This window comes from Hyperolius riggenbachi, chromosome 5, assembly GCF_040937935.1.
Source record: "Hyperolius riggenbachi isolate aHypRig1 chromosome 5, aHypRig1.pri, whole genome shotgun sequence".
In the NCBI taxonomy this organism is placed as follows: Eukaryota; Metazoa; Chordata; class Amphibia; order Anura; family Hyperoliidae; genus Hyperolius; species Hyperolius riggenbachi.
Genome location: NC_090650.1, coordinates 322,474,023 through 322,495,930, shown reverse-complemented (window position 1 = coordinate 322,495,930; position 21,908 = coordinate 322,474,023). Strand labels below are relative to the sequence as shown.

The window sequence follows — 21,908 nt, the reverse complement described above, 5'->3', positions numbered from 1 at the left end:
GCGAAAAAAAAACTATGATATTATGATTTGTATGTGTAGTACAGCTAAGAAATAAAACATTAAGATCAGATACATCAGTCTAATTGTTTCCAGTACAGGAAGAGTTAAGAAACTCCAGTTGTTATCTCTATACAAAAAAGCCATTCTCTCTACGACTTTCAAAGTCGTGGAGAGAGCTGTTATCTGACTTTTATTATCTCAACTGTTAGTAAACTATTTACTTTTCCTCTGGCAGAGGAGAGGTCATTAGTTCACAGACTGCTCTGAAAGAATCATTTTGAATGCTGAGTGTTGTGTAATCTGCACATATTAGAGAATGATGCAATGTTAGAAAAAACACTATATACCTGAAAATAAAAATATGAGAATATTTTCTTTGCTGCTAATCTTCTAGTAATTATTCATAGTACACAACCAATTCATTATATCATATATTTTTTTTCGCTTCAGTGTCTCTTTAAGTATCCCTGTGAGTAACTAACCTTAAAGGGAAGGTTCAGGGAGGGTGGGTAAAAAATAAAAATCAAATTCCACTTACCTGGGGCTTCCTCCAGCCCGTGGCAGGCAGGAGGTGCCCTCGCCGCCGCTCCGCAGGCTCCCGGTGGTCTCCGGTGGCGCGCCCGACCTGGCCAGGCCGGCTGCCAGGTCGGGCTCTTCTGCGCTCCAAGGCCCGGAACTTCTGCGTCCCACGCCGGCGCTCTGACGTCATCGGACGTCCTCCGGGCTCTACTGCGCATGCGGAGTGGAATTTGATTTTTATTTTTTGCCCACCCTCCCTGAACCTTTCCTTTAACACCCCCCCAACAGTAATAGAGGGTGGCCCTTTTACTTCGGATTTGTCCTACACCCATCTCAACTGCTCTGCTCACTGAGGAGCACAGCAGCATGTACACCCACAAACTTTTTGAGATAAAAAAGAGGGACACTTTAAGAAACACCTTTTCCACAACCCTAATCACGCCCCAGCTACACTACTCATTACTTATACCAGAAAGAATTTATAAGTAAAAGTTTTAAAATTCAGACCACACTGGTTCTCTCTATGTTCAGTAGTTCTGCTTTATTTTAACGTTTTAAAATAAGAAATGTATCAATTTAAGTGATATAAATAAAATTTAGAGTATATCAAACACATTTTTCAGTAGAATATTTACACTGATCTGTGTTAGAGATAGCAGAGACAACGCCGCCACGCCGGGCAGCATGGCGACGGTCTCCGCTTCCCAGCCGGCAGTCTCTGCCGATCACGCGGAGATGCCGGCGCATGCTGATGAGGACGCCGCCGCCGCGTCTGGTAACACGGCGGCGGGTCCTGCATTGCGACAGGCGGATTTTAGGCCGCGTGCGGACGCGGATCCTGGGCCCGGCCTCTCCAACGTCCAGAGGCAAAGGGTCTCGCGTGCGCGCGCAAGGAGGCAGGAGTTTTACCTCCTACGTAGGATGGTCAGCTGACTCTCCAGTCAGCTGACCTTCAGAGGTCTCCTAATTGGCTGGGGCTCTGGGGCGGTGCTGAGCTGTCCTCCAGCTACAAAAGGACTTGCTGGGCAGTAGCAAGTTGTCTGCTGTTAGCTGTATATACATTCTGTGTTAGCGCTCAGACCCTAGTGCAGTGCCCTGGTGTTGATACTAAGGATTTCACCCCTTAGCTTAGGAATACTATTGTATATTAATCTGTGTTTTGACTCTGGCTATCCCTGACTATTCTATCTCTTGCTGATCTTGTACCTTTGCCTATCTGATCCTTGTTGCCGACCTCTGCCTGATTACCGATTACTCTTCTGCCTTCCGTTCCTGTACTGCTGCCGTCATCTCTGTTGCTGAACCTTTGCCTGTCTGACCTTTCTCCCTTTAGTGGAACGTCTCCCACTGGAGGGTTATCGCTGAGGTTCACCTCTCCGAGACGCTTGCCCCGAGCAGACGATTACTGCTAGGGGTCGAGATTCCTCACTTTTCCTGGATAGAGGATCTCGCTCACGGGGTTCCCATTCAGAGGTAGCCACACCTCTGAGGAATTGCCGTGTGGTAGATATTTCCACACTTCCGTGATATTACTGTCTTTATTGTGTTCTTTTGCTGGTGTCCAGAGGTTAGCAATATATCGGATTATCGGTGATACTGCAGATCATCAATAATCGGGTATATATCTGCATTCTTGGTGATACTGCAGATCGCCAATAATCAGATTCTCTCTGCGTGCTGACACTGTCCGTTACAGAACAGCAGACCAACATTATGGAAGCATTACGCGAACAGATTGAGACTTTAGCCACCTCACTTAATAACCTTATTGAGGTGGTTAATATGCAACATACTCAGATCGCTCAATTGTCTGGATCTGTGCAGACCTTACAAACCACTGTCGCGACAATGCAATCCCCTCCGGTCACAGATCTTCGCATGTCAGTTCCTGAGAAGTTTTCAGGGCAAAGATATGACTTCCAGAACTTCCGTAACCGGGTCTTGTCCTATTTTGAGCTACGGCCGACCCAATCTGGTTTTGAGCAGCAAAGGGTGACCTTTATCAAGACCTTATTGTCCGGGGACTCCCAAACCTGGGCATACGGTCTCCCTCCCGAAGACACGGCTTTGACCTCTGTGGAGGAATTTTTTTAAAGCCATGGCCATAATTTATGATGATCCGGATGCTTCTATCACTGCGGAGAGACAGCTTAAGACTCTCCGGAAGGGTAGAGATTCGGTTGAGGTTTATGCTGCGGAGTTTAGGAGGTGGGCTGTGTCATCTAGGTGGGGGTCCTACGCGTTATTAGACTGTTTTCTTTCAGGCCTATCAAATGCAGTCTCTGAACTAATGCTAGGGCACCCAGAACCAAAATCGGTGGATGACGCCATTTCATTGGCAGTGCGAGTGGACCGCCGCTTGCGTTACCAGCATCAATCCAGAGGAAGGAATGCCGTAAGGGCACTTTCTTACGCATCCTCCTCGTCTACCCCACCTACCGATGAACCGATGCAAATCGGACATTCTCGGTTAACTCGGGCCGAGAAAGAGCGCAGAAAGGCCGAGAGATTGTGTTTATATTGTGCAGAGGAGGGCCACATTGCTCAAAATTGCCCCAAGAAGTCGGGAAACGCTGCCGTCTATGAGTAGTTAGAGATAATACCCTAGACGAGCAGAGGTTACCTCTTAATCAGAATAATCGGTTGCTTCTCCCGTGTTCCATTTCTTGGGGAAATTTGACCATGAGCACTCAGGCCTTCATAGACTCGGGGTCGGCAGCCAACTTTATAGACTATGAGTTCGATTCAATTCAATTCAATTCACTTTATTGTCATTGTGTAACACAACGAAATTACTTTTCATGACAACCCCACGGTGCATATAGGGAACATAGTGATAGTAACAAGGAAGAGAAGAAATTATACAAGTATGCCAGGTATTACAGATGTTTAAACAATTTGTACACAGCGTTAATTATTTCAGAGAGGATTCAGAGTTTATCAAGTTTATGGCGGATGGGAAAAAGCTGTTTTTCAGTCTGTTTGTGTGTGTGCGGGTTGATCTAAGACGTTTACCTGATGGAAGGAGCTCAAACAAGGCATTTCCAGGGTGAGTGTTGTCTTTGATAATGTTTTTGGCCCTTCTCAAGCTGCGAGTATTATACAAAAGTTCCAGTGATGGTAGTTCAGTGCCAATAATGGCTTCTGCTGTTTTAACAACTCGCTGCAGGGCTTCTCTAGTAGCCTTCGTGCAGCTGTTGTACCAGGCCGTCATGCAATTGGTCAGAACGCTTTCTATAGTGCATCTGTAGAAATTAACCAGCAGCTTCTGTGGGAGGTTAGCGCTCCTTAGTTTTCTCAGAAAGTAGAGGCGTTGTTGTGCTTTGCCAGTTAGAGCTAAAGCATTGTCAGCCCAGGACAGGTTCTCTGTGATGGTGACTCCCAAAAATTTGAAGCTGGAAACTCTCTCCACAGCCTCTGCATTGATCATTAGCGGTAGGTGAGTAGTCTTTTTGGTGGTCCTAAAGTCCAGAATAATTTCTTTGGTCTTCTTTGTATTTAATAACAGGTTGTTAATGTCGCACCATGCAGTCAGGTTCCTAACTTCTTCTCTGTATGCAGCTTCCTCATTGTCTGATATAAGCCCAATGACAGTCGTATCATCTGCAAACTTAACAATTACGTTTGAGGTTTGGATAGGCTGGCAGTCATGGGTGAAAAGTGCATAGAGTAGAGGGCTTAATACACAGCCCTGTGGCACGCCACTGCTCAGGGTAAGGGTGGAGGATGTCTGTTTTCCTAGTCTGACAGTTTGAGGGCGATTAGTAAGGAAGTTCAATAACCAAGTACATATGGAGGGAGCAAGACCTAGTGCATGGAGTTTGTTGGTCAGCTGGCTAGGTACAATGGTGTTAAATGCTGAGCTGTAGTCAACAAAGAGCATCCTAACATAGGAGTTGGGCTTTTCCAGGTGTGAGAGGGCAGCATGGAGAGCTACACAGATGGCATCCTCAGTCGATCTATTTGTTCGGTAAGCAAACTGGTGTTGATCTAGATTTGCTGGGATGGAGGCCTTGATGTGTGTGGCTACCAGTCGTTCAAAGCACTTGGGGATGACAGGGGTTAGAGCAACTGGTCGATAATCATTAAGACAGGTTATCCTAGGATTTTTTGGGACTGGCACAATGGTTGTAGATTTAGGGCATGATGGAACTACACCCAAGGACAGAGAGAGGTTGAATATTTGTGTAAAAACTTTCTCTAGTTGACCAGCACAGGCCTGGAGCACACGTCCTTGCACACCATCAGGACCTGCAGATTTCCTGGTGTTCATATTTGTGAGTGCTTGCTGCACTTCATGTATGTGAAGGATTAATGGCTGTGAGTCTGTAGTGGGCCCAAAGTTGACTGGAGGCCGATTGTTGTCTTTTTCAAATCTAGCAAAGAAGTTGTTAAGTTCCTCTGCTAGGCTGGGAATGTTATTGTCCAGTGTATATTGAGTGCTATTCTTCTTTTTGTAATCTGTGAATAGTTGAATGCTTTGCCACATCCTCCTTGGGTTTGAGTCATTTTCAAAGTTTTCCTCAATCCTTTGTTTGTATTTAAGTTTTGCATTTCGTATGCCTTTTTTCAGACTTGCTCTGGCTGAAGAATATGCGTCTTTGTCCTGTATTTTAAAAGCTTTGTTTCTATTCTTTAGAAGTCCCTTGAGTTCTTTTGTTATCCATGGTTTATGATTTGGGTAAACCGTAATTCTTTTGTTGACAGTGATGGTGTCCACACAGAAATTAACATATGACAATACAGAGGAAGTACTCGTCTCCAGGTCTGTTTCATGAAAGAAAATATCCCAATCCGTATTTTCAAAGCAATCTTGGAGCTGAGAGATGGCAGTCTCAGGCCAGACTTTAACAGACTTGCTAATTGGTTTAGCAGTGTTGATAATGGCTTTGTATGCAGGAATAAGAAACAAAGATAGATGGTCAGACTGTCCCAGTGGGGGGCGTTGGGTGATCTTATAGGCACTTTTTATGTTTGTATAGACATGATCCAAGGTGTTTTCTCCTCTGGTTTTACAGTCCACATGCTGATTAAATCTGGGAAATACCTTCTTAAGATTTGCTTGGTTAAAATCTCCAGCAATGATGAAAATTGCATCAGGGTGTAAATTCTGTTGCTTACTAATGATATCAAACAGTTGTTCATTTGCTGACTTAGTATTGGCATGAGGTGGAATGTATACTGCCATAATTATAATAACTGTATGTTCCCTGGGTAGGTAAAACGGTCGACATCTCAGCATTAAATATTCCACATCAGGTGAACAAGACTTGTTGATTATGGTTACGTTAGTGCACCAAGCATTATTGATATAAACACATACCGTATATACTCGGCTACAAGTCGAGAAATTTAGGACTGACTCACAATTTAAAAGTGGGGGGGTCGACTTATAGTCGCGTCAGCCCTAAATTTCCAAACTTGTAGCCGAGGTCGGGGTGCCCCTTTCTCCTCACTACTCTACACTGCACTGCCCCTCTCTAGCTCTCCCTCCCTCCTGCCTCCTCCTAATTATAATTGTGGCCAGTTTTCCCTATAAACTCCCCCTCCCCTTCCAGCCGCTATGATGCCTGCCGTTCTGGCCCCTCTCTCCCCCGTGTTCAGTGAATGAATGCAGTGTAGAAAGCTGACATACGTTACCTAATCCATCGCTGCGCGCTGTGTCCTTTGATCTCCTCTTCGCTCATGCCGGCGAGCATACTATAGCGTCTCTCCTGCTTCAGTACCATGTGACTCCCGATGTCACATGGTACTGGAAGCAGGAGAGACGCTATAATATGCTCGCCGGCATGAGCGAAGAGGAGATCAAAGGACACAGCGCGCAGCGGTGGATTAGGTAACGTATGTCAGCTTTCTACACTGCATTCATTCACTGAACACGGGGGAGAGAGGGGCCACCCGGGGAGAGAGAACGGCAGGCACCATAGCGGCTGGAAGGGGAGGGGGAGTTTATAGGGAAAACTGGCCACAATTATAATTAGGAGGAGGCGGGAGGGAGAGCTAGAGAGGGGCATTCACTAAACACAGGGGAGAGAGGGGCCACCCGGGGAGAGAGAGAATGGCAGGCACAATAGCGGCTGGAGGGGGAGTTTATAGGGAAAACTGGCCATAGTACTCAGGATATCCGATCTGCATACAGAATGCAGAACAAAATGAGTTAAACAGTGAAAAGCTGAAGCAGCACCTGGGGACCAGGAGGAGTTAATGGCTGCAGAGTTTTATGCACTACAGCCATTAACTTCTCCTGTTCCCCAAAGGCAGGCATTACTTCTGGACCCCAAGTGCAGAGCCAGTAACCCCTCCTAGTCCCCACCTGCAGCCATCAACTTTCCTAGGCCGACTTATACTTGAGACTTGGAGAAATACCAGCTTTTGGGGATCAAATTTGGGGGTCGACTTATACACGGGGTCGACTTGTATCCGAGTATATACGGTAGTCCTCCACCTGTTTTCTTGCCAGAATCATGCGTTCGATCAGCACGGTGAAGCGTGTGACCCACAAGCTCAACTGCAGCGTCTGGTATGGAGGGGTCCAGCCATGTCTCCGAAAAAATCAAAAGGCAACAGTCTCTCATAGTTTTATACGTGGAGATATCCAGTCGGAGCTCATCCATTTTATTTGCGAGGGATCTCACATTTGCAAGCAGTGCGCTAGGTAGAGGGGTTTTATGTGGAGTAGCTCTCAGTCTAGTTAGTAGTCCTGATCGCTTACCTCTCTTTTGTTTCCTCTTGCTTCGCTTTCTGCCCCGTCTATTTCCGAGGATAGCAGTGGTTAACGAAAAACCCGGTGATCTAAGAATCTCCTTTGTTTGTGAAGGGCTTGGGAATCCCAATGCATCCTTTGGATTGACAAATAGTGGTCACAGCAATTGATGATTCCCCATTACAGTACAGACAACCTCTCTCTCAGACTCCGATGTTGTCTTGCACTGTAGGTATTTTACACAAAGAAAAATTACAGTTCCTTGTTCTGCGTATGTCTACATCCACCATTGTCCTCGGAATGCCCTGGTTACAACTTCATTCCCCACAGATAGATTGGGCATCACGTCAGTTGCTTACTTGGTCACCATTTTGTCACAGCCATTGTCTGGAAAAAATTGCTATCTGTACCACCAAGCTAGAGGTAAAAGGGGTCCCGACCCAATACGCCGAGTTTTCCGATGTATTCTGTCCTAAGTCAGCAGACAAACTCCCACCTCATCGGAGTTTTGACTGCCCCATAGACTTACGATCAGGTTGTATGCCCCCTAGAGGGCATCTGTATAATCTATCGGGTCTGGAGAAGATAGCTATGCGAGAGTACATTAAGGAAAATTTGGCAAAGGGTTTTATCCGTCCCTCCCGATCTCCGGCTGAGGCCGGATTCTTTTTTGTACAAAAGAAGGACGGCGGTCTCAGACCATGTATCGATTATAGAGGTCTCAACAAAATCACTGTAAAAAAACGCTACCCTCTGCCTCTGATAGATGATCTCTTCGCTCAGATAACCAATGCTAGTATCTTCTCAAAACTAGACTTGCGGGGGGCATACAACCTGGTGCGCATCAGAGATGGTGATGAGTGGAAGACGGCCTTCAATACACCCGACGGGCATTACGAGTATCTGGTGATGCCCTTCGGGTTGTGTAACGCGCCGGCCGTCTTCCAAGAATTAATCAACGAGGTTTTAAGAGAGGTATTGGGAAAATTTGTTTTGGTCTACCTTGATATATTGATTTTCTCTCCAAACCTTGGAGAGCATCGTAAGCATGTCAGATATGTACTGGAAAAGCTAAGACAGAACTCACTCTATGCAAAACTAGAGAAGTGCCTCTTTGAGGTCACTCAGGTTCCCTTTTTGGGCTATATCATTTCGACGACAGGTCTCCTGATGGATCCAGAAAAGGTTTCGGCTGTCTTGGAGTGGCCACAACCAGTGAGTCGGAAAGCACTCCAAAGGTTCCTTGGTTTTGCTAACTACTACCGGAGATTTATCAAGGGATTCTCTTCTGTAGTAGCCCCTCTGACTAGCCTTACCAAAAAAGGGGCTGACCCATACCATTGGTCATTGGAGGCTCAGTCAGCCTTCAGTACCCTGAAGAAAATGTTTTGCTCTGCACCTATACTGCGACATGTTGATGTTTCCCTTCCCTTCATGGTGGAGGTGGATGCCTCAGAGATTGGGGTAGGGGTAGTCCTGTCTCAACGTTCAGGTCCGCAGGGTAAGACACACCCCTGTGCCTACTTCTCACGTAGGTTTTCTCCTGCTGAAAGAAACTACGATGTGGACAACAGGGAACTCCTTGCCATTAAATTAGCTTTCCAAGAATGGCGTCATTGGCTAGAGGGGGCAGAACACACTATTGTTGTATACACTGACCACAAGAACTTGGAGTACATTGAGGGCGCCAAAAGGCTGACTCCCAGAAAGGCCCGTTGGTCTTTATTTTTTTCTAGGTTCAGATTCGTAATCACGTATACCCCTGGTAGCAAAAATGTGAAGGCAGATGCTCTCTCCAGGTGTTTCGAGGCCGAAACAGCTCAGCCTACACTCCCAGAGAGTATCATATCCTGTAGAGTAGTGCTAGCTGCCACCGAAACTTGGGAGGATTGGGCTGCTACCTTAGGCTCCTACCAATTGGATATCCCAGAAGGAAAACCAGAAGGGGTTCTTTTCGTGCCACTTCCCTTCTGGTTACAAATCCTGCAGCTATTCCACGCCCATAAGAATGCAGGTCACCCTGGGGCCGCTCACACTATGGATTTGCTCACTAGGTGTGTGTGGTGGCCCTCCTTGGCCTCGGACAGTAAGGAATTTGTCAGAGAGTGTGTGGTGTGTGCCAGGAGCAAGCCTTCCCGCCTGGCTCCAGTGGGTACCCTACAACCCTTGCCAGTACCAAGTGAACCATGGACCCATCTGTCCATGGACTTCATTGGTGAGCTCCCCAGGTCAGAAGGCATGACTGTCATTTGGGTAATCGTGGATAGATTCAGCAAAATGGCCCACTTTGTTCCCCTAAAGGGTTTTCCCTCGGCCCAGGAGATGGTAAATCTCTTCGTGCAACACGTCTTCCGCTTGCATGGAATCCTGGAGGATGTGGTTTCCGATAGGGGAGTCCAATTTGTGTCAAAGTTTTGGAGGGCCTTTTGCCACACATTGGGTATAAACCTATCATTTTCATCGGGGTATCATCCACAGTCCAACGGGCAGACTGAAAGGGTTAACCAGGCTCTGGAACAATTCCTTATATGCTACGTCGCCGATGCGCAGACCAAGTGGGTCAAATTTTTGCCTTTTGCGGAGTTCGCGCACAACAACCTGAAGAACTCATCAACAGGCTTATCCCCTTTTCAAGTTGTGTCAGGAAAGTCCCCTAAGTTTTCCCCATTACCCGTGTGTTCCTCCTCCTTCCCAGCCCTGGAAGATTGGCAGGAGACTTTAAGGGAACTTTGGGGACAGGTAAAGAAAAATTTGGGAGTAGCTTTCCAAAAACAAAAGAAACAGGCTGACAAGAGACGGTCTGTGGAGTGGCACTTTGCTCCAGGAGACAAGGTGTGGGTGTCAACGAAACATTTGGCACTTCGACAACCGTCTACCAAGTTAGGTCCCCGGTTCATAGTGCCTTACCCGGTGGTCAGGAAAATCAATGATGTGTCTTATGTAATTGATCTCCCAGCCAGCATGAGATGTGGGAGATCATTCTACGTCTCCTTACTGAAACCGGCAATTTATGTGGATTCCTCTCCCCCCCCCCAGTGGTAGTAGAGGGTCAGAAGGAGTATGAAGTTGAAAGGATTCTAGACTCTCGGTTGGTGCAGAATTCGGTGCAGTATCTGGTCCATTGGAAGGGGTATGGTGTAGAGGACAGGTCCTGGGTGCCGGAGAATCATATGCATGCTGAGAGATTAAGGAAGAGGTTTCATCAGTTACATCCCGAGAAACTTGGTAGGAGGTGTCCGGAGTCCACTCCTCAAGGGGGGGGTACTGTTAGGGATAGCGGAGACAACGCCGCCACGCCGGGCAGCATGGCGACGGTCTCCGCTTCCCAGCCGGCAGTCTCCGCCGGTCACGTGGAGATGCCGGCGCAGGCTGACGAGGCCGCCGCCGCTGCATCTGGTAACACGGCGGCGGGTCCTGCATTGCGACAGGCGGATTTTAGGCCGCGTGCGGACGCGGATCCTGGGCCCGGCCTCTCCAACGTCCAGAGGCAAAGGGTCTCGCGTGCGCGCGCAAGGAGGCAGGAGTTTTACCTCCTACGTAGGAGGGTCAGCTGACTCTCCAGTCAGCTGACCTTCAGAGGTCTCCTGATTGGCTGGGGCTCTGGGGCGGTGCTGAGCTGTCCTCCAGCTACAAAAGGACTTGCTGGGCAGTAGCAAGTTGTCTGCTGTCGTGAATACATTCTGTGTTAGCGCTCAGACCCTAGTGCAGTGCCCTGGTGTTGATACTAAGGATTTTACACCTTAGCTTAGGAATATTATTGTATATTGATCTGTGTTTTGACTCTGGCTATCCCTGACTATTCTATCTCTTGCTGAACTTGTACCTTTGACTATCTAATCCTTGTTGCCGACCTCTGCCTGATTACCGATTACTCTTCTGCCTTCCGTTCCTGTACTGCTGCCGTCATCTCTGTTGCTGAACCTTTGCCTGTCTGACCTTTCTCCCTTCAGTGGAACGTCTCCCACTGGAGGGTTATCGCTGAGGTTCGCCTCTCCAAGACGCTTGCCCCGAGCAGACGATTACTGCTAGGGGTCGAGATTCCTCACTTTGCCTGGATAGAGGATCTCGCTCACGGGGTTCCCATTCAGAGGTAGCCACACCTCTGAGGAATTGCCGTGTGGTGGATATTTCCACACTTCCGTGATATTACTGTCTTTATTGTGTTCTTTTGCTGGTGTCCAGAGGTTAGCAATATATCGGATTATCGCTGATACTGCAGATCATCAATAATCGGGAATATATCTGCATTCTTGGTGATACTGCAGATCGCCAATAATCAGATTCTCTCTGCGTGCTGACACCGTCCATTACAATCTGTACCTGAGTCCCGAAAGAGGGACAAATGAGGAAGAAAGATGGACAGAGAGATTTACTTCCGATAGTGTCCTTTTGAAAAGGGGCAGTTGGGAGCTATGAGCATGGCTCACTGAATCTAGTGTTTATGTAGATCAGCAATATTAGTCAAACTCCCCCCATGAAGTAGTAGAGGTGTAGGTGTGTGGGATGCCTGAGCCCCTTCTATTGCACTTGTGGAAGCTTTTGTTGATCTTACTACCTAGGAATAAGACGATGAGAACTGGTTACTGACATAGGTACACCAGCGCTCAGTGCACATATCAGGAACTACCAACACCAGGGGCTCGATTCACTAAAGCGTGATAAGTCAGTTATCACGTGTAAAGGCCTTGCACGTGCAAACTCGAGTGTAAAAGCTTTGCATGTGCAAACTCGAGTGTAAAGGCTTTGCATGTGCTAACTCGAGTGTTAAGGCTTTGCACGTGCAAACTTGAGTGCTAAGTAGTTTGCACGTGCAAAGTGGCTTTTCGCTGCCGTGCTAACACTTAGCACCCTTTCGTGAATCGAGCCCCATGAGTGGGATCAGCACCCAACCAAGTAAAATAATTTGGAAAAGACAATGGAAGCCAACGTTTCACCATATTTATGGTTTCTGGTATAGTACATTCCAGATCCCTTGTCGCTTAAAAAAATGAAACAAACCACCTGTGGGGCCAATGTATATTTCTGGTTGCTGCAGCAGTGATGTGTTCTACAGCCTCTGATTGCTGATAATTATACTGTACATTACCAACATGGCCTGTATTCATCCATTTCTCACGCTAAGCATCCGTATTAACAAAATACACAGTGCCACCTTGTGGCCTTTCAGCACACACACAGTTTAATCTGACAGTAAGCACCTTTCTCACACAGCTGGTGGAAACTTTCAAGTAGTCCTCAAATATGCACTTCCTGTTTCCTTGCATTTTTCCAGCACTAAGTGTTTCTTCTACTGGTAGCCCTTTGTTTAATAAATAAATATGTTGTGACTGGTACATATTCATGGATGCATGGTGCTAGCTGTGAGAACACTGCTATGAATGGTTTATGTTGTAAAGTACATTCCCATCAGATCTGATCTACAGTAGTTCCCTACAAGGTGTACTGTAAATATGCTTTGTGTAGAAGACAATAAAACTTTTTTGTTATGTAAAATACATTCTATATAGAGATCCTACTAATACACCCAGGCTCAGACCTATCAAACTTAGCTTTATCTCCATATACAGTGGGATGTGAAAGTTTGGGCAACATTGTTATTCGTCATGATTTTTTTGTATAACTCGTTAGTTGTTACGATAAAAAATGTCAGTTAAAGGGGCACTATGGCGAAAAATTGTAAAATTTAAAATATGTGCAAACTATACAATAAGAAGTACATTTTTTCCTGAGTAAAATGAGCCAAAAATGACTTTACTCCCATGTTGCTGTCACTTATAGTAGATAATAGAAATCTGACAGAAGCGACAGGTTTTGGACTAGTCCATCTCTTCATAGGGGATTCTCAGGGAGTTATTTATTTTCAAAAGCACTTAGTGAATGGCAGTTACTCTGTCCAACTGCCCAAAAAACTGTGTAGTAAGCATGGAAGCTGGCCAGAATCATTATTTAAATCCATTTTAGGGAATATCTTTATAAAGAATAAAAACCTTGCTGAGAATCCTCTATGAAGAGATGGACTAGTCCAAAACCTGTCACTTCTGTCACTTTTCTATTACCTACTGTAATAAGTGACAGCAAAATAAGAGAAAAGTAATTTATGGCTCATTTTAATCTGGAGAAAACATACTTCTTATTTGTCTATGAGGGACAGACTAACCAGCAAGCTCATGGTGACCCAGAACTCATTGGAGTGTGTAAGGGACTACAATGGGCCTAAAAGCCCCCTTACTAAGATGTTAAGAAAAACAAAAGTTTGCTTTCCTAAAACAGAAAGAATTTGCGATAATTCAGGTTGGAGTGAGCTTGAGATGCCTCCCAGGCACCACTGCTGAATATATGCAAATTAACCCTTGTACCCTTAGAAGCTCAACACACCTCCAGAACCGCTGGAATGCAATGATGTGTCAGCTTGTTAATTTGTACAGAGCCATAATAATCCAACATGCATACAGACAACATGCATGCAGTCTGTATGCATGTTGGATTATTATGGCGATTATTAACGATTTATACAGGAAAATCATGACGAGTAACACGTTGCTTAAACTTTAGCATCCCACTGTATATAGTAGAGCACTAGTTCCCAAAGCACTATGATACATGAACCATGTTAAACTAAATCACAGATATCTGGCACCACCTCTTCTTACGAAGTATAGCATCACAAAACATGGAATACCCCCAAATAATTTAAGATTTGTGCAGTCCATTAAATGAGTCCCAGGCTGTGATCAGTGTTCTCTTTCAATTACCGGGAGCTATTCCCTTTTTAATCTCGGGCACTTCTCACGCTTCCCAATTTACAGTATGCCTTTTTAATACCTTCATGACAATATCTTTCTGACTACTGACAAGTGATGCCAAAAGCAAACGTTTTTTTGTGTAGTGTTAGCACCTGACGGCCATGGAAACTGCTTATCAGTTAGCTGCACAGTATAGTCTCTTTGTTGTCGAATGAAGAGAGGCAAATTTGCCATACAACACAGTCATTATAGAACATAACAGGATAACGTCAGTTACAATGTTACCTCCACAAGCTGCACACGTCCATTGTATTGTCTGTCTGGGAGCGGGTTATTGGGATCGACATAAACAACAGTCATTTGTCTGCCCTGGATAAAAAAATAAAATAAAGTGAAATTATTTACAATGCAATTGATTGTATAGCAGCACATGATCTACTCGACCCCATCAGCAGCCCCCACCGAGCAGTGCAAGATATGACAACACCAGCAGAATCCAGGCATGGAGGATAATCCACAACCTTTCTTGCTTTCTTGTTACTGATAAAAACACTCAAATTAACTTGCTTTCTGATTAAACTCTGACATAACATTCAATAAAAATGTGTTTTCCTACTTTTTACCCATCCAGTTACCATATTTGCTTTTGTGCACAACATTGTCTGTCTACAACTTACAAGTTTCCAAAATACAGGTCCTTCTAAAAAAATTAGCATATTGTGATAAAGTTCATTATTTTCTGTGTACTGATAAACATTAGACTTTCATTTATTTTAGATTCATTACACACAACTGAAGTAGTTCAAGCCTTTTATTGTTTTAATATTGATGATTTTGGCATACAGCTCATGAAAACCCAAAATTCCTATCTCAAAAAATTAGCATATCATGAAAAGGTTCTCTAAACGAGCTATTAACCTAATCATCTGAATCAACTAATTAACTCTACACACCTGCAAAAGATTCCTGAGGCTTTTAAAAACTCCCAGCCTGGTTCATTACTCAAAACTGCAATCATGGGTAAGACTGCCGACCTGACTGCTGTACAGAAGGCCATCATTGACACCCTCAAGCAAGAGGGTAAGACACAGAAAGAAATTTCTGAACGAATAGGCTGTTCCCAGAGTGCTGTATCAAGGCACCTCAGTGGGAAGTCTGTGGGAAGGAAAAAGTGTGGCATAAAATGCTGCACAATGAGAAGAGGTGACCGGACCCTGAGGAAGATTGTGGAGAAGGACCGATTCCAGACCTTCGGGGACCTGCGGAAGCAGTGGACTGAGTCTGGAGTAGAAACATCCAGAGCCACCGTGTACAGGTGTGTGCAGGAAATGGGCTACAGGTGCCGCATTCCCCAGGTCAAGCCACTTTTGAACCAGAAACAGCGGCAGGAGCGCCTGACCTGGGCTACAGAGAAGCAGCACTGGACTGTTGCTCAGTGGTCCAAAGTACTTTTTTCGGATGAAAGCAACTTTTGCATGTCATTCGGAAATCAAGGTGCCAGAGTCTGGAGGAAGACTGGGGAGAGGGAAATGCCGAAATGAGGAGATTTTGGAGCACTTCATGCTTCCATCTGCTGAAAAGCTTTTTTTTTTTTTTGCAGCACGACCTGGCACCTGCTCACAATGCCCAAACCACTGGTAAATGGTTTACTGACCATGGTATTACTGTGCTCAATTGGCCTGCCAACTCTCCAGACCTGAACCCCATAGAGAATCTGTGGGATAGTGTGGAGAGAAAGTTGAGAAACGCAAGACCCAACACTCTGGATGAGCTTAAAGAGACTCTGTAACATTAAAAAGATCCCCTGGGGGGTACTCACCTCGGGTGGGGGAAGCCTCCGGATCCTAATGAGGCTTCCCACGCCGTCCTCTGTCCCACGGGGGTCTCGCCGCAGCCCTCCGAACAGCCGGCGACTGTGCCGACTGTCAGTTCAATATTTACCTTTGCTGGCTCCAGCGGGGGCGCTGTGGCGGCTTTCCGTTCCGAACTACACGGAAATACCCGATCTCATTCGGGTCCGCTCTACTGCGCAGGCGCAGGAAACTTGCGCCTGCGTAGTAGAGCAGACCCGACAGCGATCGGGTATTTCCGCCTACTTTGGAGCCGACAGCCGTCAGAGCGCCTGCGCAGGAGCCAGGAAGGTAAATATTACGTCACCGCTGCACGGAGGGCTGCAGCGAGACCCCTGACGGATGGAGGACGGCGTGGGAAGCCTCATTAGGATCCGGAGGCTTCCCCCACCCGAGGTGAGTACCCCCCAGGGGATCTTTTCTTGTTACAGATCCTCTTTAAGGCCGCTATCGAAGCATCCTGGGCCTCCATAACACCTGAGCAGTGCCACAGGCTGATTGCCTCCATGCCACGCCGCATTGAGGCAGTCATTTCTGCAAAAGGATTCCCAACCAATTATTGAGTGCATAACTGAACATAATTATTTGAAGGTTGACTTTTTTTGTTTTAAAAACACTTTTATTTTATTGGTCGGATGAAATATGCAAATTTTTTGAGATAGGAATTTTGGGTTTTCATGGGCTTTATGCCAAAATCATCAATATTAAAACAATAAAAAGCTTGAACTACTTCATGTGCAATGAGTCTAAAATATATGAAAGTCTAATGTTTATCAGTACATTACAGAAAATAATGAACTTTATCACAATATGCTAATTTTTTGAGAAGGACCTGTACAGTTTATCTGTTCTGAAAGCTGACATTGCATTTTATTCATAGCTGCTAAAAATTATGTATTAAAAATCTTCTAGTGAGCTCTTCTGAACTGTGTGCATGCTTGAAGCACAGAGAGCTGGTTTGCAGCTCAGCTAAAGGGGCCCATACACCTAACGATTTTTCCGCAGATATACAGCCGTTTCGATCATCACAGTGATCGAAACGGCTGTGAAATCGCCGCGCACATCGCTGACAGAGCGATCGATTTCCATCTGAAATCGATCATTCCCGTCGATTCCCGTCGACCGATCCGTGCGGAAGATTTTTCTCGGTCGCCGGCGAGTGCGTCGTTAGAATGCCCAACGACCGACGCAATACAGCGGGTATACATTACCTGTTCCAGCCGGCGCGACTCCCCTGGTCTTCTTCTCCGCTTCAGGCTCCAGACCGTTCCTGCAGCTACACAGAACTTCCTGTCCCGGCAGGAAGTTTAAACAGTAGAGCGTACTCTACTGTTTAAACTTCCCTCCGGACAGGAAGTTCAGTAGCCGGAGCGGAGTGAAGCCGGAGCGGAGAAGAAGACAGCGGGAACTCGCGCCGGCCGGAACAGGTAATGTATGCAGGGGTGGGAGCGGGGGGGGGAGGAGCGGCAGCAGCGGCAGCTTTACAGATTGTTTTTGGTTTCAGGCTGAAATCGATTCACAATCTGTTTACAGTAAAGGTGGAGATACGATCCCTCTCTGATCAGATTCGATCAGAGAGGGATCTATGTGTTGGTCGAATCTGATGGCAAATCGACCAGTGTATGGCCACCTTAAGAATGTAACAACTGTGGAATGCAAAGAAAAGATAATGTTATCTCCTCTTCAGATGCCGATCATAAGCTGAATGAGCTTTCCACTGAAGAGCAAAGTGCTGTGTTTAACTGAATGCTGTTCTGCTACAATTTTTTGTGATAGTAGGCTTAAAGCTGTAACTAATCTTTTAGAGCAAAGAAGAAATGCTGAATTTCAGACCACTTTAACTTAACTTTGAAGATATTGCTTTTCTTGCCTTATTTTTATTTTTTTATACATTTTTTGTCTCTCGTTGGATGCTTAAGATGTGATTCTAGATAAAGGTGAAAAACAGATAGGAGGTGATTTATAAAGCAGTGTTATGCTGTAAAGCAAGGACTTACATGTGTTATATGTATGTGCTGCACATGTGTAATGGTCACCTGTGGTCAGCTCTTTTTACTCCCACTTGCAAGACTTCTCTTAATTCTCTCCCCTCCTCAGTAACGCTCGCCTCTAACACTTCTGCCACTCACATAAAACTTATAATAATAATAATACTGCTAAAAACATTACACCAGTTATGTATATACCACGTAAAATAACAGGTATGCAAGCAGATGACAGTTCCAATACTTGTGAGACCTCAAGTGTTATCTGCTCCCATACCTGGACCCATATGCAATAAACTACTTTTTCTCCTGACTTTTCTCCTAGGAGATAATTTTTCATCTTCTCTTAACTTTTCAGCACTTTGCAATTGAAATACTATCAAAAAGTAGAAGGAAAAATGCAATAAAAGTATGTTGAGTATTTTCTTGCTTGCGGGTGGTTTAAAAGACTTAGGGCTTGATTCACGAAACCGTGATAACTGATATCACGGCCGTTTTCGCGATAATTCGCGTTCGTGCGAAAATGCATGCAAAAACAGCCGTGATATGAGTTATCACAGTTTAGTGAATCAATCCCATTTTATTGACAAGGAGTGAAAATATCACCTAGGAGTAAACTCAGGAGAAAAAAGTTAATTGCATATTGGCCCAATTCTTTAATGGATTATGGGACTTCAATTCAATTAACATTTTCTACAGGAGAAAATATTTCAACTTCTCTTTAAAATAACTTTTCAGCATTGTGCAATTGACACAGTAACAAAAAGTAATTGAAAAAGTACTATAAAAATGATTTTGAGTATTTTCTTGCTTGCTGGTGTTTTAAAGGGTGTTTTACTGAGGAGGTACAGTATAAATATTTCACCTGCGTAGGTGAAAACTCAGGTGAAAAGTTAACTGCATATGGGCCTTTATGTTTAATGTTACACTCTATTCAGCAAGACATTTCCCGTGAGTAAACCACTATGCAGTGCACTAAAATAACATGCGTAAATTCATGCATGACGGCTTTGTGAATAAAGCTCTATCTGGTTTATCTCACAAATTAACTCTACTCATCTGTCTACTCTCATAAATAAATTCACCTTATCTGTTTTTACTCCAAATATAAGGCTGGTTTCACACCAGGACGTTGCGTTTTAGGGGACGTTATGGTCGCATAACGTGCCCCTAACGCAACGCCTGGTGCTCTCTGATGTGGACGTCAGAGTGAGCCGCGTTGTGCAGCTCACTCTGGCATCCGTGATGCCATGATGCGTACTCTTGTGCGCATGCGGCATCACGTGGTCCCGCCCGGCCAATCGCCGCACAGAGCGGCCGCTCCAGGAAGTACACACTGCACGTCACTGAGTGCAGTGAATATTAATTAGCCATGTGCCTGGCCGCTCTCCGCTCCTCCCCAACATTACTGCGCATGTGCAAGCAGTCTAACGCGGCTCTGCCGCTTATAAAGTACTGCATGCAGTATGTTCTGTTATGGCGCAGCGTTACTGAGTAACGCAACGTGGTGGGCACTGTGAACAGCCCATTGATTTTTCATTGCTGTGCGGTGGGGTGCGTTACTGGCTGCTCTAACGTGCGCCTTTAACGTCCCACTGTGAAAGCAGCCTAAATCTTTCCTAGAACTAAATGAGTAAAAAAAGGAAAGAAATTAAAAACAAGGGGAGTAAAAGTAATATCAAAGATAAGTCAGTCAAAGACAATTTAAATTATTATTTTTTTCATTTGCTGAGAAGATATTGTGAAGTGAACAAGTAAGAGAGAATTAATGAAAAACACAATATGCACAGAACGAGGTTTAATCTGAAGATATTGCTTTGAATCTTAATTACATGTTTCAGATAAAAATAAGTTCTTGTTTGTTGTGTTCATTGTTTTCGGCACAAAATGCAGTCAAGCGTCTACTTACAGTGAGCAGAACATCTGGTCTCTTGTCTAACAGAACCATGCCTTCACTTGGTAAGCCAAAGGACTTCAGCTGGTATGTCAGATAGCCGCCATATGAAGAAATCTGTTTACAACAACAAAAAAGAGACAACTTGATGCTCTCCTAATCACTACTTTACAGATTATAGACTATGCCAGGCTGCATTGTAAGTGTGCAGTGTCATTAGAGGTGATAATGAGCACCAGTAATAGCAAAGCTGCGGGTTCAATTCAAGAACGGAGACGGCACACCAAAGGTTCAGCATACAACGGTATTGGAGCAGACAAAAGTGCAAGATACACACAACATGTTTTGGGCGTTGCCCTTCCTCAGGTGTCTGCGGGTTCACACTCATTGGCCCGAATGTTCCAAAATATAGATGCTGAGCTGATAACAAAAAGACTGCAAGTCAGAGAAAAAGACAGCTCTGAAAGGACAACCGAGGTGACATGTGACATTATGAGATAGACATGTGTATGTACAGTGTCAAGCACACAAATAAATATGCTGTGTTCCTTTTTTCTTTCTCTGTGTGAAAGAGTTAAAAATTAGGTATGCAAAGAGGTTGGGACCTGGTCGAATTGGGTCAGACTATAGCATAACCCTCACTGATTAGTAATAACAGCCATAAAACACTTTTCTGTAAGTAAATGGCTTCTCGGAGCAGAAAAGAGATAAAAAGGGTCAATATTTCATAGATCTGAGCTCTGGCATATTTCAATGAAAACATTGAGCAGAGACAACGAAGCAGGAAAAAACGTAAAAACTAGATTTAAATATAAAATAAAACACTGCAATATCTGAAAAAAAGTAATTTTTAGGAGGAGGATAGATACAATTGTTTTTCACATCAGTTTATTCATCTCTGTCAGACACTCAGTGAAAGGATGAGGGAGAGGGAGAGAGCTGCTCATTGCACAGCAGTCTGCGCTGACAGCTGCCTCCCTCAAAGCCTGCTGATACTTGAGTGCGGGGGTCCTTGGCTGTCATGATGGGGGAAGGGCAGCAGGTGAGCTGTACAGTACAGTTTTCGGCAGTTGATAAAAGCAGGGCTAAACCATCTGTTTTCTTTTTTTCCCCAAAACCTGACAAGGCTCCCCCTGCTGTGACTGCTGGTTACAAAAGTCCATCAGCGTTATGTCAGGCACTGACGGCCACAGATTACAGTGATCTATGTAAAATTAAAGGGCCATCACACACACACACAAAAAAGACACAGGAAGGCTTCTATATACTTATTATATCTACTTTGAGATGGCTGAAAATTAAATGATTCGCGGTAGTGGTCCTTTAAAGGGCCAAAGACTGCTGGTACAGAAGGGGTTAAAAAACAATACAAGCCTGTGGTCATTTTTTTTTTTACCCGTTCTCCCAAGTAGGAATCTGGCGCCACCCAGTGTAGACTGTGAACAGATGGAGGTAATTCTTGCACATCTGCTACAACACTGTTGCTGCCCGGATTGAAAGTGATGGGAATTCTTGTCTGATCCGAAGTCTCCAGCCTCCATGACCACATATCTGCAAACTGGTTAGAAAACTGGTTAGAAAACATACTTATATTGAAGAGTAACTTTAATGAATAAAGCGTCATAAATAAAATTGCTTATTTTTTACAATATTACTTTATAGATTATTTAGTAAGTGTTTACCCATAGTAAAATCTTTCCTTGCGCTGATTTACATTCTGACATTTATTACAGGTGGCAACAGCATTACTGCTGGCAGGTGTATCACCGCGGGCCAGAGTTTAACATGCATGTTCTAACGAGATGGACAGGAAGTGAGTGAAATTCTGGACACAACCTAACAATTTCTAACCCATCCTTATTCTGTAGAAATGATTCTGCTGCACGTGTCCTTGCTGAACATATCTTTTGTTCCCTTCCCAGCCTTTCTGACAGATATGAAACAAGTGGAAACTGAGTGAGATTTTCCTCAACATGGACCCAGACAGCAATAAAGAACCAAAAGAGGGTCTAACATTTCCTGGTTCAGTTTAAACTGAAGAATGTTTTGACTGACATTAGGTCACATCAAACTTTATATTTGATTTGTGTATGGGTGTATAATTTTTTTTTAGAATGAAACAAGAAGCCTGCCATGTTCTCAGTTATACTAGTTTAATGTGAGCATTTAGGGACTGCTGACTGGCCTCTGCAGTCTGCACTGGTTCATGAAAGG

General features: G+C 44.8%; 1 protein-coding gene across 1 annotated transcript in view; it reads right to left on the bottom strand.

Moving 5' to 3' along the window:
* The window catches only part of LOC137518877 (laminin subunit alpha-3-like), a 303,606-nt gene that overhangs the window by 131,035 nt on the left and 150,663 nt on the right, over window positions 1–21,908 (bottom strand). The window contains exons 37-39 of the mRNA XM_068237275.1: window positions 21,091–21,252; window positions 19,710–19,811; window positions 14,251–14,334 (exon numbers count right to left, since the gene is read on the bottom strand). Of these exons, the coding sequence (XP_068093376.1) occupies window positions 14,251–14,334; window positions 19,710–19,811; window positions 21,091–21,252 (348 nt within the window). The remainder of the gene's footprint in view (window positions 1–14,250; window positions 14,335–19,709; window positions 19,812–21,090; window positions 21,253–21,908) is intronic.